We start from the raw sequence: 13,692 nt of genomic DNA, 5'->3' as shown, positions 1-13,692 counted from the left end.
CAAGTGGTCAAGATATACCTTATTTTGTTTCTACAGGTTGGCACCATATACTGCAAGCAATTAACAAACAAGATCATCTGGCAGGAGAGCTACAGACAGATAAATTGCCCTCTTTCAACTACAATTTGCTTTTTGTATTTTACTTCTACCTGTTCTTGGGAGACGTTTCTTTTCATATGTGGTGAATCTGTTGTTGGAGCAGACAGCATAGCCTGAGTGTAATACTTTTATCTCTCTGATTTATGCTTTAATCACAGGAGTATGTTTTGGCGCACACGGAAATGCCCACTACCTTGGAAGGAGCAGAAGCTGCTATTAAAAAACAGGAGGATTTCATGACCACGATGGATGCCAATGAAGAAAAGATCAATGCAGTCGTAGAGACTGGCAGGAGGCTAGTTAGTGATGGGAACATTAACTCTGATAAAATCCAGGAGAAAGTGGACTCTATTGATGACAGGTAAGGTCAGAATGATGGCAGAGTGTAGCTGTTCATACTTTAATTCTGTTTTCTGAGAGAGACGACCTTTTACTAGAATCCAAAGGTGAAGTAACACATTAGAAAATGTCTGTTGCAGACTGTTTTCTTTGTCCTGTGGAAAAATAGGAACTGTAATGTTTCAAAAATGTGCCGGGCTAATCTTGATTAGATAGTACCTCTCCCATTTTCTAGAGACTTAATAGGTAATGAGCTCACTACCCGGAATTTGGCTATATGAGTGTTGCTATATAACTCTTGGAGTATTAACAGACTTTATATTATGGTAGGAGCTGTAGCAGTTAGCTATAGCTGGTTCCACAAGTCTCAGTTTCCTCTGCTACCTCCTAGCTGATTTAATTATTATAATGTATTCCTGTCCTTCCTCTGAGGAAGGAATGTGGATCTTCAAGAGTGTAATTGGCATTGTATCTGCCCCACCCGCTTGGCTTTGATCGCCTTTTCCAACTTGTCTGGCCCTTCTGAAATCAGATTAGGAAGCATTGGTACAAATGTGTCTTTAATCCTAGAACAAGTCTTTTGCTTTGTCTCTTTAGCTGTGGCATGGATGCTATAGAACGTTAAGAGTTTCTTTTTCTTTGAAAACCAAATGTTCAGTTTTGATGGCTGTGATTCATGGTTCTTTCTGCTTTTGGTTTGAATAATAGTGGTCTTTCAAGGCGCTTTTCAATCATGAGTATCAGAACACAGCAGTAAGCTCATACAGAACTTTTACGTCAAATGTTACTGACGACCCTTCTGTCAGACTTGCATCCTCCCACAGCCGGTAAGCTCGGTTATCCAGGTGCCTTTATCTCCACGGAGAAACTGAACTGAAGTAGTTCAGAAAATGCTGTGCCTTTCCTGTTTTGGCAAACGTGTCTCACTGTGTATGCACCCACTTTAGCTGTGGCTCATGGCTTCAAGAAAGGCGGATATTCCTGTTCCTAGAGCTTGCTGAGGGCCTCTGAGCCCTCTGGCAACCTAACCCCAAGGATACCTCACGTTTTCATTCTCTCTCTAACCAGCTTGACTCTTTAGATCCCAAAGAGAATCTGCAAAGGCCAGGAAGAGGGGATTATATGAAAGCAATCAAGGTGAAAGCTAGGAAATTAATTTTCCTTATTCACCCTCTCTGACTTTCTATGTCCTCTGCTGTAAGTTTTTCCATCCACTTATGAAAGCAGGAGGACTTAATCCTGGCCTTCTGGTCAGGTGTCTTCTTTCTGTAACTTTTGGAATATTAAAAGATAGCATCCAAGGGTATAGTAGGAAATGGTCAGCTGCTTCTTGCAGCCCTTTCTGAGGTGGCTGGAGTGGGAGATGGCTTCAGCCTCTGTCCTGTGTGCTCTGCAGAGAGGTTCTTGCTGTCCCAGCTGTGGTGCTCTGGTGACTGTTCCCCCCAGTGCAGCTACTCCTCTGTGCCCCCATTGTCCCGTGACACCCCACCTGGGCTGTCCTGGCTGTGGGACATGTGCTGGAGTTCCTACTCTGAATGGCAGGCAAGTCCTAGAGACTATTTTTTTTAAGCCCACTTTTTTCTAATGCGTTTCCTCAATTCCAAAGCTATTTATGCAGAGCACTGCAAAAACCATCCGGTGCACTGCTATTCAGGAAATCCGTGTGATTGCTCTCTGAGTCTGTAAGGCTGATAAGCCTCAAGAACAAAGCCTTAGGGCTGGGTGTAGTGGGAGTGGTAGCAAAGGAAGCCTCTTTGGTTTTACAAAAAATTGCTCTCCCAACCAAGCTCCACCTGGATGTATAACAAAGGACCAAAACAAACAAGTACAAATAATGCAGTGGCTCCACACTTCCCATATGGAGCTCTTTGTAGTTTTTAGTATTGTTAATAGTGTTTTTTACAGTCATGCTTTCAAGCTATTCCAGAGGAGATCCCACTGTCTATTGGTACAGCAGACAGACCCTGCCCTAAAATGGTTACCATCTAAATAGACATGATAGTCATTAGGTTAAGGAAGGAGAGGAGAGTGCAGAAGCAGAGTGGAGCTGTGCAATAGGAGATAAACAGTTCAGCACAATCTTTCAGTGCAGTTCATGGGGAAGAATAAATGGGAATAAGGACATGGAGAAAGGGTGAGGGAAGGAGAAGATGGGTTTGAATAAAGCTATCACTAGCTAGCTTTTCCAGCTAGGAAAGAAGCTGGTCTCCCCAGTGCAGCTGTCCCTGCTTTGGTGACTTCTGCTGCTGTTGCTGCCAGCCAGAGGGGAAGCGTTTTCTCCTCCATTTTCTCTTGGAAGAGTGTAAGGGGACTGCCCTAGTCTGTGTGCCTACACATGGCCTCTCTGATACTGCAAATGAGATTTAGTTTAAAGACAGTGGCAGATCTGACTCAGATTGTGATATGGGTCTGTTTTTCATCAACTTTTGTATTTGTGCAACTTTCTGCTCAACAGAGAACAGAAGTAATTTTTGTTCTTGCCCATTCAGAAAGGAGAGTGCCTCTTGTTTGCTGGAACAACTAAAGAAGCTAAAACTGCCTTGCATATATCTCAGTATTCTTAGCAGGCAGCTGCATTCACGCTATGTGTAAGATTTATTATTCCTGCACAGGCTTTGAAACCCACAGGCTTACAGTTAAACCACAAGTGATTTTGTCAGTTTTCAGCATTGTTAGCATTCTCAGGGGCCTCTGGGGAGACAGCATGGGAACATTGTGGCAAATTTAGGTGGTCTGCTCTTGGATTAATTTGAGTCAGACACCTCCTTGTGCTGAACAGATCTCATTTTCCTGTTTTAGATTCTTCATAATGTTGCCACAGAAGGAAGATGCCCCCGTGTTTTAACTGACTATGGTACATTCCCTATCTCTCCTCTTTTACCGTGTAGGTCTGGCTTAGCTTGGACACTTGAATCTGAGGTTGCCTCTTCAGTTGTATGCATAGGGAAGCCCCCTTTTAATGCAGCCCTAGACACAGCTATGGTGTAAGTCATATATGTGATTATTTATCATATTTATCATATATGTGAACAGGCAGATGAATTCAAAGTCATTCTAAATCATAAGAGTCTGCAGAGCAAACTCTTTTGTGCAAGTGTGGGATCTTCTTCGACAAACTATTTTAGCAAATTAGTGAGAAGCAGTCATTGGCAACCTGAAGTGTGACAGGGTCTGAGTTTCTGGCCCTTCTTTGCTGTGCGCGTCTCAGAAGAGCAGGATTTTAATAGTTATGACTGCAATCAACAGTTGAACAGTAAGCTTTGCGCTTTTCTCCACCCTCCAGTGATGGCCGAGTGCTTGTAGCCTTCAGCAGCGCTGCAGTCCAGCCTGTCCACCACCCTGACATGCCTGGCTGGCTCAGCTGGGTCCTCTGCGTGCATGACCAGGGAAGCAGGGTGACCATGCAGCCTCCTTAACACCACACTCTTCTAGTATCTGGATAAAAATTTGTATTACGAAGGGTTCTGTTCTCCAGTCTGTCTGCCTGTTTATTCTACCTAAAGCCCTTCTGACGTACTGGTAGTAGGGGGTAGGAGAAGTTTTCTAGTAGAAAAATTCTAAAATCTCTGTCATTGGAGCTTTTAAAGAATTTAGGGAAACATGAACAAGGAATTAATAACGTTTAGATATAGCCAGTCTGGGGCAGGAGAACAGACTAAATGACTTCTTAAGGCCCTTTATTCCCATAAAAAATAATGTCAATTCTGTGATGAAAATACAGGAATTCCTGCCTGTTGCAGCAGTGTCTGTCCTCAAAATACAATTACCACATCTTCAAGTATCCAGTTTAAACCTTGTTACAGTTCAGCCCTGTTCTTCTTCAGAGAATACTCATCTTTCAGTCTCACTCCAGGTCATCTTGGAGAACCAAACAACTTTTTACAGTTAAATAGCTCTAAGCACCAAAGATCATATTTGTTATGCTGAGGACAAAAAAAAAAAAGCTATGTTATCATCTGTTTGATGTCCCTGCGTGGTTGCCCTTCAAAGTTCTTTAAGTTAGTATTTCCAACACACTCTGGCAGATATTTTTGTTAGTTTTTTAAACTCAAGTTTTCTCAACATAAGAACTTCTCTACTTACTCTTAACTCTATTCAAATAAGCGTCATGAAAATTCTCCTTTTAATTTCACAACTTTCAGCGTCCTCTCCAGAATACATAAATCTATAATGTAATCTAGCCTTAAATCTATGAAATCATCATGATAAAATCACCCAAGCAATTCCTTGCTTCATTTTAGCAACCTGAGTAATGCACTGTATTTGCCCAGGCATATAAAAACCAGTCAAAGAGTGGAATTGAACCCAATGATGTTAGCTATGTTATAGGGATTTTTCCTAAGCACAATTTATGTGTCCTCTCCTTTGTGCTCTCTCAGATAACACCTGTCAAAACTTCAAGATTACCTGGGCTTGGACTCCAGCCTCTTGCTTTGATGGTTACATATGTCTTCCTTGCCATCCGATCTGTAAATCAATTTTCTTGACCTACAGTTATATAGATGCTGCTTGCCTGGTTATTCAGAGGAAGCTGTTGAGACAAAAGAGAAGCAATTTGTAGTCTTGTAAAGGGTTTTCTCCTATTCCTCTGCCTACAGACCTTTTGCTTCTATGTAAAACGTATTCTTTGTGTTTCTGAAGTCACTAAATCCGTGCCAGAGAGCTTGCTCTGGTAACTTATTGTAGATCAGGGAAAGTGGTATCTTAATCCAGTTGTTGTCATCAACATGTAATTTATAGTCTTCTGGAATATCATGAGTCTCTGGAGATTTCCACTAACATGGATTTATTTAGCTCTTGCCAGTATGTGCTGAGATAATCTTATAAACTGCCACCCTTTAAAATAATTTCCAACTCTCTATCCCTATTTATCTTAGGTTATTACAAAGGGCAGCAATATTTCACTTTAAGACCCTGTACAGTGAAATACGAACAAATCTAACACAATGAGCAGTAAATAAAAATTATCTTCTTTACTCTGCCTCCTCCATCTGAATCGACTCATAAATAATGAAGGTACTGAAGGACAGGGATAACTACTCCAAAGTAAGCATTAGTTAAAAACATGTTCAGAGATACCTTGGGTATCAGCTCTGCAGGCACCATGTCTATTCAGAGAACCCACCAAGACCTTTGGGACTGCCAGCATGATTCATCCTTCAAGGGGCAAACAGCTATGAATTAAAAATAGGGCTTCTAGACTAACCTTTTCTTTTCTTCTGTCTACTCTTAAAGGCTCTGAAAAATATGTTCCAATGTGCATAAAGCTTCTGTTTGCAGAAACACACAGGTGTGTTGCATGCATTGTTTGTTAAATACAGCATTTGGAAGGTTATATAAACCACTACAGCTTTGCTCAGGAGAAGGAGATGCTGAGCTATAGCGAAGGTATATTATAAAGAGCATTACAGCAAGTACGCACTTTGCAAGAGCCATATAACATGCAATCTTCTTGCTGCAATTTTGCAGATAGTTTTCTTATGGTTTTTGCAAACAGTCTGAACTTTCCTGTGGTCTTCGAATTAGTGGGACAAATTCTGTACGTAACACTTGTGAAACCCTGCTGACTTCAAAATTTTCCCTGTGTATTTAACTGGTCACAGAAACGTGTAGATGCTGAACTTAAGTAAGCATGAATAACACATGCATATCTGAGCTTCAAAAATGTCCCTCATTTGAAAGGCAGCGAAAGACACACACCACATACTTATTGAATATGTGTATCCCAGAGGGTCTACAGAAACGAACAAATGGCAGTTTTGCATGAAATGCCTATTTCAAGGATTTTTTTTCTCTGCTCTTATTTTTTTGACTAGACATAGGAAGAACCGTGAAGCAGCCAGTGAACTTCTGATGAGACTGAAAGATAACAGGGATCTTCAGAAGTTTCTTCAAGATTGTCAAGAGGTAAATTACATCCTTTCACTTCTATCGCTAAAAGATGCATCCTGCAGAAGAGCATTCTTACCCCATATTTTATGAGGACTGGAATACTCAGCATTTTGCAGTCAAGTCATCCAGTAGTATTTAGTGTGGAGTAAACAATTCAAAAAACCCCCTGCCCAAAACCCTGCAAAAATTCATCTGTTTGGTTTTTTTTCTCATTAACTGAATTTCCTTTTGTCATCTAAGCTAAAGACAGGGAAAATTGCCAAAAGCAGTGAAGATTTTCTGCTGTGGTGTGAATTAATCATGTGGAATCTGGTGGGATTAGCACTGAACTCATTAAGAATTTTGTCTATAGCTCTATATGTGTATGTGGCCTGGTGCAGGAGATTTCAAGTGATTTCTACAAAATATTAGAAGAACAGGAGGTTAGGAATAAGAGGGGAGCAGGATTAAACTGGATAATTTTTAATGTGTTATTTATCAGATACTTTGCATGTGTTTAAAACTGTTAAGTACTATAACATTTAAAAAAAGAAATCCTTTCCAGATTTTCTAGTGACTTACATGCATTGTTTACATTGAAGGCAACATTTTAAAGTTAGGAAGAATCTTGCTCCTAGCATGAGGAATTAATCGAGTAATTTTCAGGTTATTTCGTGCAGCGCTGACAGATACTAAGTGCCTTGCCTGTGATGTGCATTAAAAACTAACTATCCTTATCTGAAGCCTGCAAAGAGAGCTGACTATGACAAAGCTGTGCTTTTAAATTCAAGAGTCAGTATATTAGCTGCACATCTTATCCAGCTACAAGAGACTGGAAGTCACTGCAGTGTGTCTGAATGGAATTGCCCACAGCTGAGATTTCGTACAAGAAACAAACAAAATGATGATCATAATCTGGGCAAATGATGTTTACTGCTTGGTTGCCTAGATGCAGTCTGTTTTCCTGCATTGTGTAAGCTAACCATGAACTTGGCTTAAATTGCTCCTTCCTTGGTAGTAAAAACATGACAGGCTAGCAAAAATTCTGCTGTTATTAGCAGCAGCTTCTTCCTTCCTCTGTAAATCTCTGGTACAAAAATCCCCCTGGCTCTTGGAGCTCTTCTAGCCTCTGTGTCAATGTGGTTGTGTTCCCTAGGATCTGTTTTTTCCCCTGTATCACTGAAAGAAAAAGGAGAACAAAAGCTCTAGCGTCTGGCCGCCTGAATGCCTTTCCTCTCGATTGTTTCTCTCCAGCCGCTAAAGCATGGATGTCTTGACTGTACGGTTCGAAGACAGAACTTACAATACCCGAATGTTACAAATTTCTGCAATCCTTTTTGAGAGGACATTAGCCTTGACAATAATTGAATGGTTGTTTTCTGAGAAGACAGCCATAATGAGATTTAGAATTTGCATTAGCATGATTACAAAGTGCGTACTGATACCTACGTTGGGCTGGAGGGATTGTGTGATGGAGCACCACTGTCCTGCGGGGTGGAAGGGAGCCAAGGGAATACCTCGCCCTTTGCTTTTTCGTTAGCGCTGACCGTGAAGCTGAGAATTGTTAGAAAACAGATTGAACCAGTCTCCGTTTCACCTGGCAATGATCCTTTGGCCTTCCTGCCCACCGCCTTAGGGACGGTTTCCCATCCGTCTGTAACTTGAGGAAAGGAAGAGTGTTTTCTGCAGTGTGCTCCGTCCCCGGGGCAGCCACTTTCCTCATCGGTCACTCCGTTCTGAAGCATTGTTGTAAATGTGGCCTCCTGCCCCTTGCTCCTTCCTGCCTCTGACTCACAGGCGAGGCAGTGAGCAGGGTCAGTGGCGCTCAAGGAGGTGGCAGGATAATGCTTGTAACAACAGCTCACCAATGATAAACCCTTCCTCCGGGTCACAGATGAGGGAAAACACAGCAGATTTTCTTGGTTTTAGTAGTCAGATACACTGTCACAGATTAATCCTGGGGTGTTGCTTTTTTTGTCTGTTTCTCACATTCATAAATATGAATGTGTTAGATAAATTTGCTGAGTGAATGAAGTAAAAAGTGACAGCAGAAAATCCTGAGAAGAGGAGATGTGATAAGTTTTGCCATTTAGTTTTCTTTGACTTTCTGCTCTTTCACAGCTCACCTTCGAAGAGATTAAAGCTGATCTTCCCTGTAAGAGCTTAGAAGTCCCAGCACTGTCTGGGCTAATTTCTCTAGGGACGCCAGAGTAAAAGCGTTTGGCGAGACTCCGCACGTCAGAAGTTTTCTGCCTGTTCACAGAGTGTGCCGGCAGGTTTTGTCATGCAGCGCAGATGTCTGTGAGCCTTGCGCCGTAAGATAGGCTGTGTCAACTTGGGTATTTGCAATGTGTGGGAAGTGTAGCAGCAGTCGGTGCTCTTTCACCTTCCCTTGTTGCTCTGCCAGATTTACAAGGGTTTTGTCTCTGCATTTCTCTTAGTTCATGCCTGGTTTTCATTGTGGAGTGTTACAGTCTTCTGGGAGCTGAGAGCAGAAACAAAATTTTGTGATATAGGTGCAAAGGATGGGAGGCAGCCTAATAGCTTGCTCTGCTGGCGTTAACAACTGACTTAGGGTTTTCTGGAGAAATAAATACTCCAAGCGTCAACCTGAGGCACTGTTTTAGGGAATTGTTGTATTATTTTTTAAATCTGCTTTTGCACTGAAGATACTGGCTTCCAGTGACTATAGCAGTTGCAAAAACCAGATTTTAATAGTCACCCCTTAAATGCTTTATTTGCACTTCTGTGTTATCAGAAGGAACATAACAACATTGTGAGAGTCAGAAATGAGGGTTTTATCCTGACAGCCACTGGCTGTGTACCACGTGTTGTCTGTGTCTTGGGTCACCCCATCTGTTGATATGAACGATACTACCTTTCCTTGGGAAGCACTTTTAAATCCTCAGAGGACTTAATGCTGTGGCTGAGTAAAAGCAAACAATGAAAGACAAGCAGTGCGATTTGCCGAGTATAGCAGCTGTCTCCTACCCAGAAAGACAGTAGTAAAACCACTAATTTTGGGTTATATAGTAATCCTTAATGTAGCCTTTGATTGTTAGAGTAGCACAGTAGCCTGTTATAACTGTAAACTTCGCTGCCTAAAGAGGTCTTCGTTAACATGAGCATTTTTCTCTTTAGACTTGATAGCAAGATCAGATGAGGAGTTTCTTTGATTGCTTTGATAAGTTTTCCCTTTTTGTGGAGCTTAACAGTGCCTTTAAGGGACAATTTAAAAAAGGCTTGTGAATGCTAAATGAATTTGTTGCCCTGTATCCTGAGTACATAGCGGAGAATTGGCGAGTCTCGCCTGTGCTCTGTTACTCTTCTTGTCAGGGTGCTTCCTCGGCAGGACAGCGTGCATCGCTGAAGTGGCATTCTAGAAACAAAGCTTAGATTTGTTTTGACATTTTCTGCTTGGGTAGGCGACTCTAAATATGCAGAAAATGAATCTTCTTCAAATTCTATAAAAATTTCTGTGAATGTGTTTTTATCCACACCTAAGGGATAGATAAAGCAGTCAGACTCACCCTAGGAGGAAATTTGATGTTGGCTGCTATGATCATTTTCACATTCTATTTGCCCTTGACAAATAAGCTTATCTTTTAAAGTACTGGATTTTCTCCAGTGTTGATCTGGAAATTGTTCTCAGTGCCTTTATATTTGCAGAAAACCGGAATGAGATCAGTCTTGGATTTTATGTAATGGAAAAAGGAAAGTCTCGAGTACCAAAACCCTACTGGAGATTGGACAAATAAACAAATTTATTTATGTAAACCTATATAGAGCAAAGACTATGGGGAAAAGGTACAAATGTGGTGTGAATTAATGGTACAAAACCATCTCTGAAGACTTTAGATACAAGTAGAAATACAGAAGTTCTCATTTTCAGTGTTTCCCTGAAAAATTTATCTTGGGGCTCTCTTTAATCCTGGAGACTGCCTTTTGCATGCCTCTTCATTAGCGTATATTTCTGCAGTGTCCTCAGGAAGTCAGTAAGGCTCCCCAGGGGTGTGGTGGTGACATTCAAGTCCCAGTCCTGAGTAGCACCTTGAGTAATGTTGCAAGGGAAAAGCAGTACGAAAATACACTGCGGCCAATAAGTAGGACACATGTCCCTGTTTCTCTTGCTTGAGAACTGGGTGAGACCTGTGTGCTTGATTTTGCTCATCATGGAGTTGATTCCTTTCTGCTTGAGTCATGGTTTATATATATCTTGGAGATGGATGTTTAAATTTAACTGTTAAAGAGGTGGATCGTTGACTGAACCCTAAGTAAAAGCAGTCTCTGAATCTCGTGCAACTCTTCTGTAGAGGCATCTCTTTATCCTCGATCTGGCGGCATTTTGATACTTGGCATTATTTCACACTACAGATGTTTTCACAAACACGTGTATTTTCCTTTTCAGCTCTCACTCTGGATCAATGAAAAGATGCTTACAGCCCAGGATATGTCCTATGACGAGGCAAGGAACCTGCATAGCAAATGGCTGAAGCATCAGGCATTTATGGCAGAACTTGCATCCAACAAAGAATGGCTGGAGAAGATTGAAAAGGTAACTAAAGAACATCTGAAAAATGCCCTCAACTTTGTCAAAGATGGTTATGCACAGAGGTGGGATCTGTTCCTCTGCAGAATTCGTTCTTGAATCATCTCGCCAGCTAAGGCAAAAGGAGATTTCATTCGTGTAGAATAAGTATCTATCGCATTGTATCACCATCTAACCCATTTTACTCCTCATTGATGTTGTGTTTTTTATCCAAGACATTCTCAAAGAATGGTCATTGGCTAAGTTGCCAATTTAATTTTGTCTAGTCTTTCTTATCTGTTAAGAGGAAGGCATAACCTGGTTCTCATATCCAAAGGGTAAAAGGGGCAAATGTTGTGATTTGAGCTAATAAAGTGGAAGTACTTCCTGGGAAATAACTGAATGTAGGTGACGAACTGAATTTAGCCTCCCATGCTGCCATGCTGGTTTTCATTCACTCAGGACTATAATCAGGCTGCCTTTTCCCATGCAAAATTAGTGTATGAGGTAAAGTACAGCCAGTTTTGTGATTAATTAAGATTTACAGCTCTGTATCGTTACTTTGAAGGCTTTAATGTGCTGTGATGAGCTGTACTTTTTTTCCCCCCATTTCTCATGTGCAGCTCTGGAGCACTAAGGAAGTCTCGTCTTTAGCTCTGACAGTGGTTTTCTGTTCAGTGTAAGTTAGCTTAATTGCTCGTTTCCTCTCCCACTTTGGCACTCTGTATCCCATTAGAGGCTTTTCTGTGATCTGCAAATAGCAATATCCTTTACTGGTGTAATTAGAAGGCTTCTCTTAGTACTGGAAGTACTTTTTTAGTGATGCTAATACATCCTCACCCTTTGCCTCTGAAAAATCAGATTGCAGCAAAGCCACAGTTGACAATCACTGTATTAATGTTACCAGTGGTCACAGCTATTAAATGTGCTGGGTAGTGAGTAGTGTTCACATCTGAAAAGGTTTTGTCCCTCGTCAGCACCACCCAGGTACAGAGGTAGAAGTGTAATTAGAAGTAAAGAAAATATTTCCAAAACTAATACAATCTTTGTAAAGGCAAAAAGATCTCTTAAGTCCAAGTGCTCTGCTGGTGCTAGGTACAGGGTTCCTGCTTCCCAAGGAAGATTGTTCCTCTCTGATATTTGCTTAGACCCATGGTAATTGCAGTAGCCCATCGACATAACCCTCTTCAGTTGCACAGCTCCGTTTTGGTGCCATAAGCTCCCTCGCCCCACATTACGCTGGGTCTTCATCGCTCTCCCAGTGAAATGTTCCACAGAAGCTGGACACACAGCTTGTTCAGCTGCAGCTCCCTCCTCCGCTATCACACAGGCAGCGTGGGGCAGCCTGCTCCACTCCCATCTGAGCAGTGTCCCCAGGAGCTCTCACAAAGGAACGTGTGTAGTGGGGAAGAGAAAGGAGGCATTGCTTGACCTTCCCATTGCCAAGAAACCCTCTTCCTGGCAACAGACGGACCTGGGAGCTGATGTTCTGGAAGAAGTCACTGGATAATTGGAGATAGAAAATGAGTGGTTGATGCTGCCAGCAGATGAGGAATCCTGAGTGCTTACTAATCAGAATAATTTAACTAAGGGCCTGTGAGTGCTCCTGAGGAGGTACCATTTTGTTGCTCTTTGCTTTGCAGGAGGGAATGCAGCTCATTGCAGAGAAACCGGAGACTGAAGCTGTAGTGAAAGAAAAGCTGACAGGTCTCCATCAAATGTGGGAAGAGCTTGAATCCACTACCCAGACCAAGGCTCAGCGTCTCTTTGATGCAAACAAGGCGGAGCTTTTTACCCAGAGCTGTGCTGATTTGGATAAGTGGCTGAATGGTTTGGAGAGTCAAATTCAGTCGGACGACTACGGAAAAGATCTCACCAGTGTCAACATCCTGTTGAAGAAGCAGCAGGTAAACGGAGCGCAGGTTGCAGAGTGGGCAGACAGCAGATATCTGCACTCAAAGGAACAGACGGGGGATCCTTTCAGTTTAGAAAAGAATTTATTTGCTTTTCTTTCTCCCTGTTGTTTCATGTATCTTTAAGAAGAACCAGAAATGCACCCAGAAACAAATCAGCCATAAATTTCTTGATACAATCTCTACCTTATACTGCCTTCCTTCCCCACATTAATATCTCTATCCTGTCTCCCGCTGTAGTCCTCCAGTCACCGGTCGTTCCTTCTCTGTACATGGCTGCCTGCCTGTCATTCAAACTTGTCTGAAGCTGGTCGGTCCCTGATTCCCTGCTGTAAAGGCAGCAAGGAGTAGCAAGGACAGCAGGGAGCAATGATGCTCTTGTGTGCAATTAGCTGTGCTCCGAAGTTGTTCAGGGTAACTTGTGAACGACTGACAGAAGAGATTCAGCTGTGTCATTGGCCAAATTCACCGTTTGCTCAAGCAGGCATAACTGAGGGATATCAGCAGGTGGCCACAGTTGTGAAAATGTATTTAAGCCTTGTTCTTTGCAATATGAATGCTACAATAATTATTAATGTGGTAAATCCTTACTGACCAGCATCTGTTCTTCCTTCTTATGAAGCTATTGACATACCCTAGTCAATACTAGTATCAACTGCTTTTACCCTGGTTTTCAGGACCTTTTTGCCATGTTTCTGTTTAGATGCTAGAGAATCAAATGGATGTTCGTAAGAAGGAGATAGAGGAGCTGCAAAGCCAGGCAAGGGCTTTAAGTCAAGAAGGGAAGAGTACAGATGAAGTAGATGGCAAACGCCTTACTGTAGAAAAGAAATTTTTGGAGTTGTTGGAACCTTTGAATGAAAGAAAGGCAAACCTGCTGGCCTCCAAAGAGATCCACCAGTTTAACCGGGATGTGGAAGATGAAATTGTGAGTATAACAGA

The 13,692-nt window shown here is 41.9% G+C and overlaps 1 protein-coding gene across 5 annotated transcripts in view; it reads left to right on the top strand.

The window, feature by feature from the left end:
• The window catches only part of SPTBN1 (spectrin beta, non-erythrocytic 1), a 136,427-nt gene that overhangs the window by 100,179 nt on the left and 22,556 nt on the right, over positions 1–13,692 (top strand). For all 5 annotated transcript variants that reach the window (XM_076335209.1, XM_076335205.1, XM_076335206.1 and 2 more), the window contains 5 exons: positions 258–460; positions 6,255–6,345; positions 10,718–10,864; positions 12,481–12,744; positions 13,454–13,678. In XM_076335209.1, the coding sequence (XP_076191324.1) occupies positions 258–460; positions 6,255–6,345; positions 10,718–10,864; positions 12,481–12,744; positions 13,454–13,678 (930 nt within the window). The remainder of the gene's footprint in view (positions 1–257; positions 461–6,254; positions 6,346–10,717; positions 10,865–12,480; positions 12,745–13,453; positions 13,679–13,692) is intronic.

This window comes from Aptenodytes patagonicus, chromosome 3 (assembly GCF_965638725.1).
Source record: "Aptenodytes patagonicus chromosome 3, bAptPat1.pri.cur, whole genome shotgun sequence".
NCBI classification, from domain to species: Eukaryota; Metazoa; Chordata; class Aves; order Sphenisciformes; family Spheniscidae; genus Aptenodytes; species Aptenodytes patagonicus.
The sequence above is the reverse complement of the archived record's forward strand: the minus strand, read 5'-3'. Positions and strand labels throughout refer to the sequence as shown.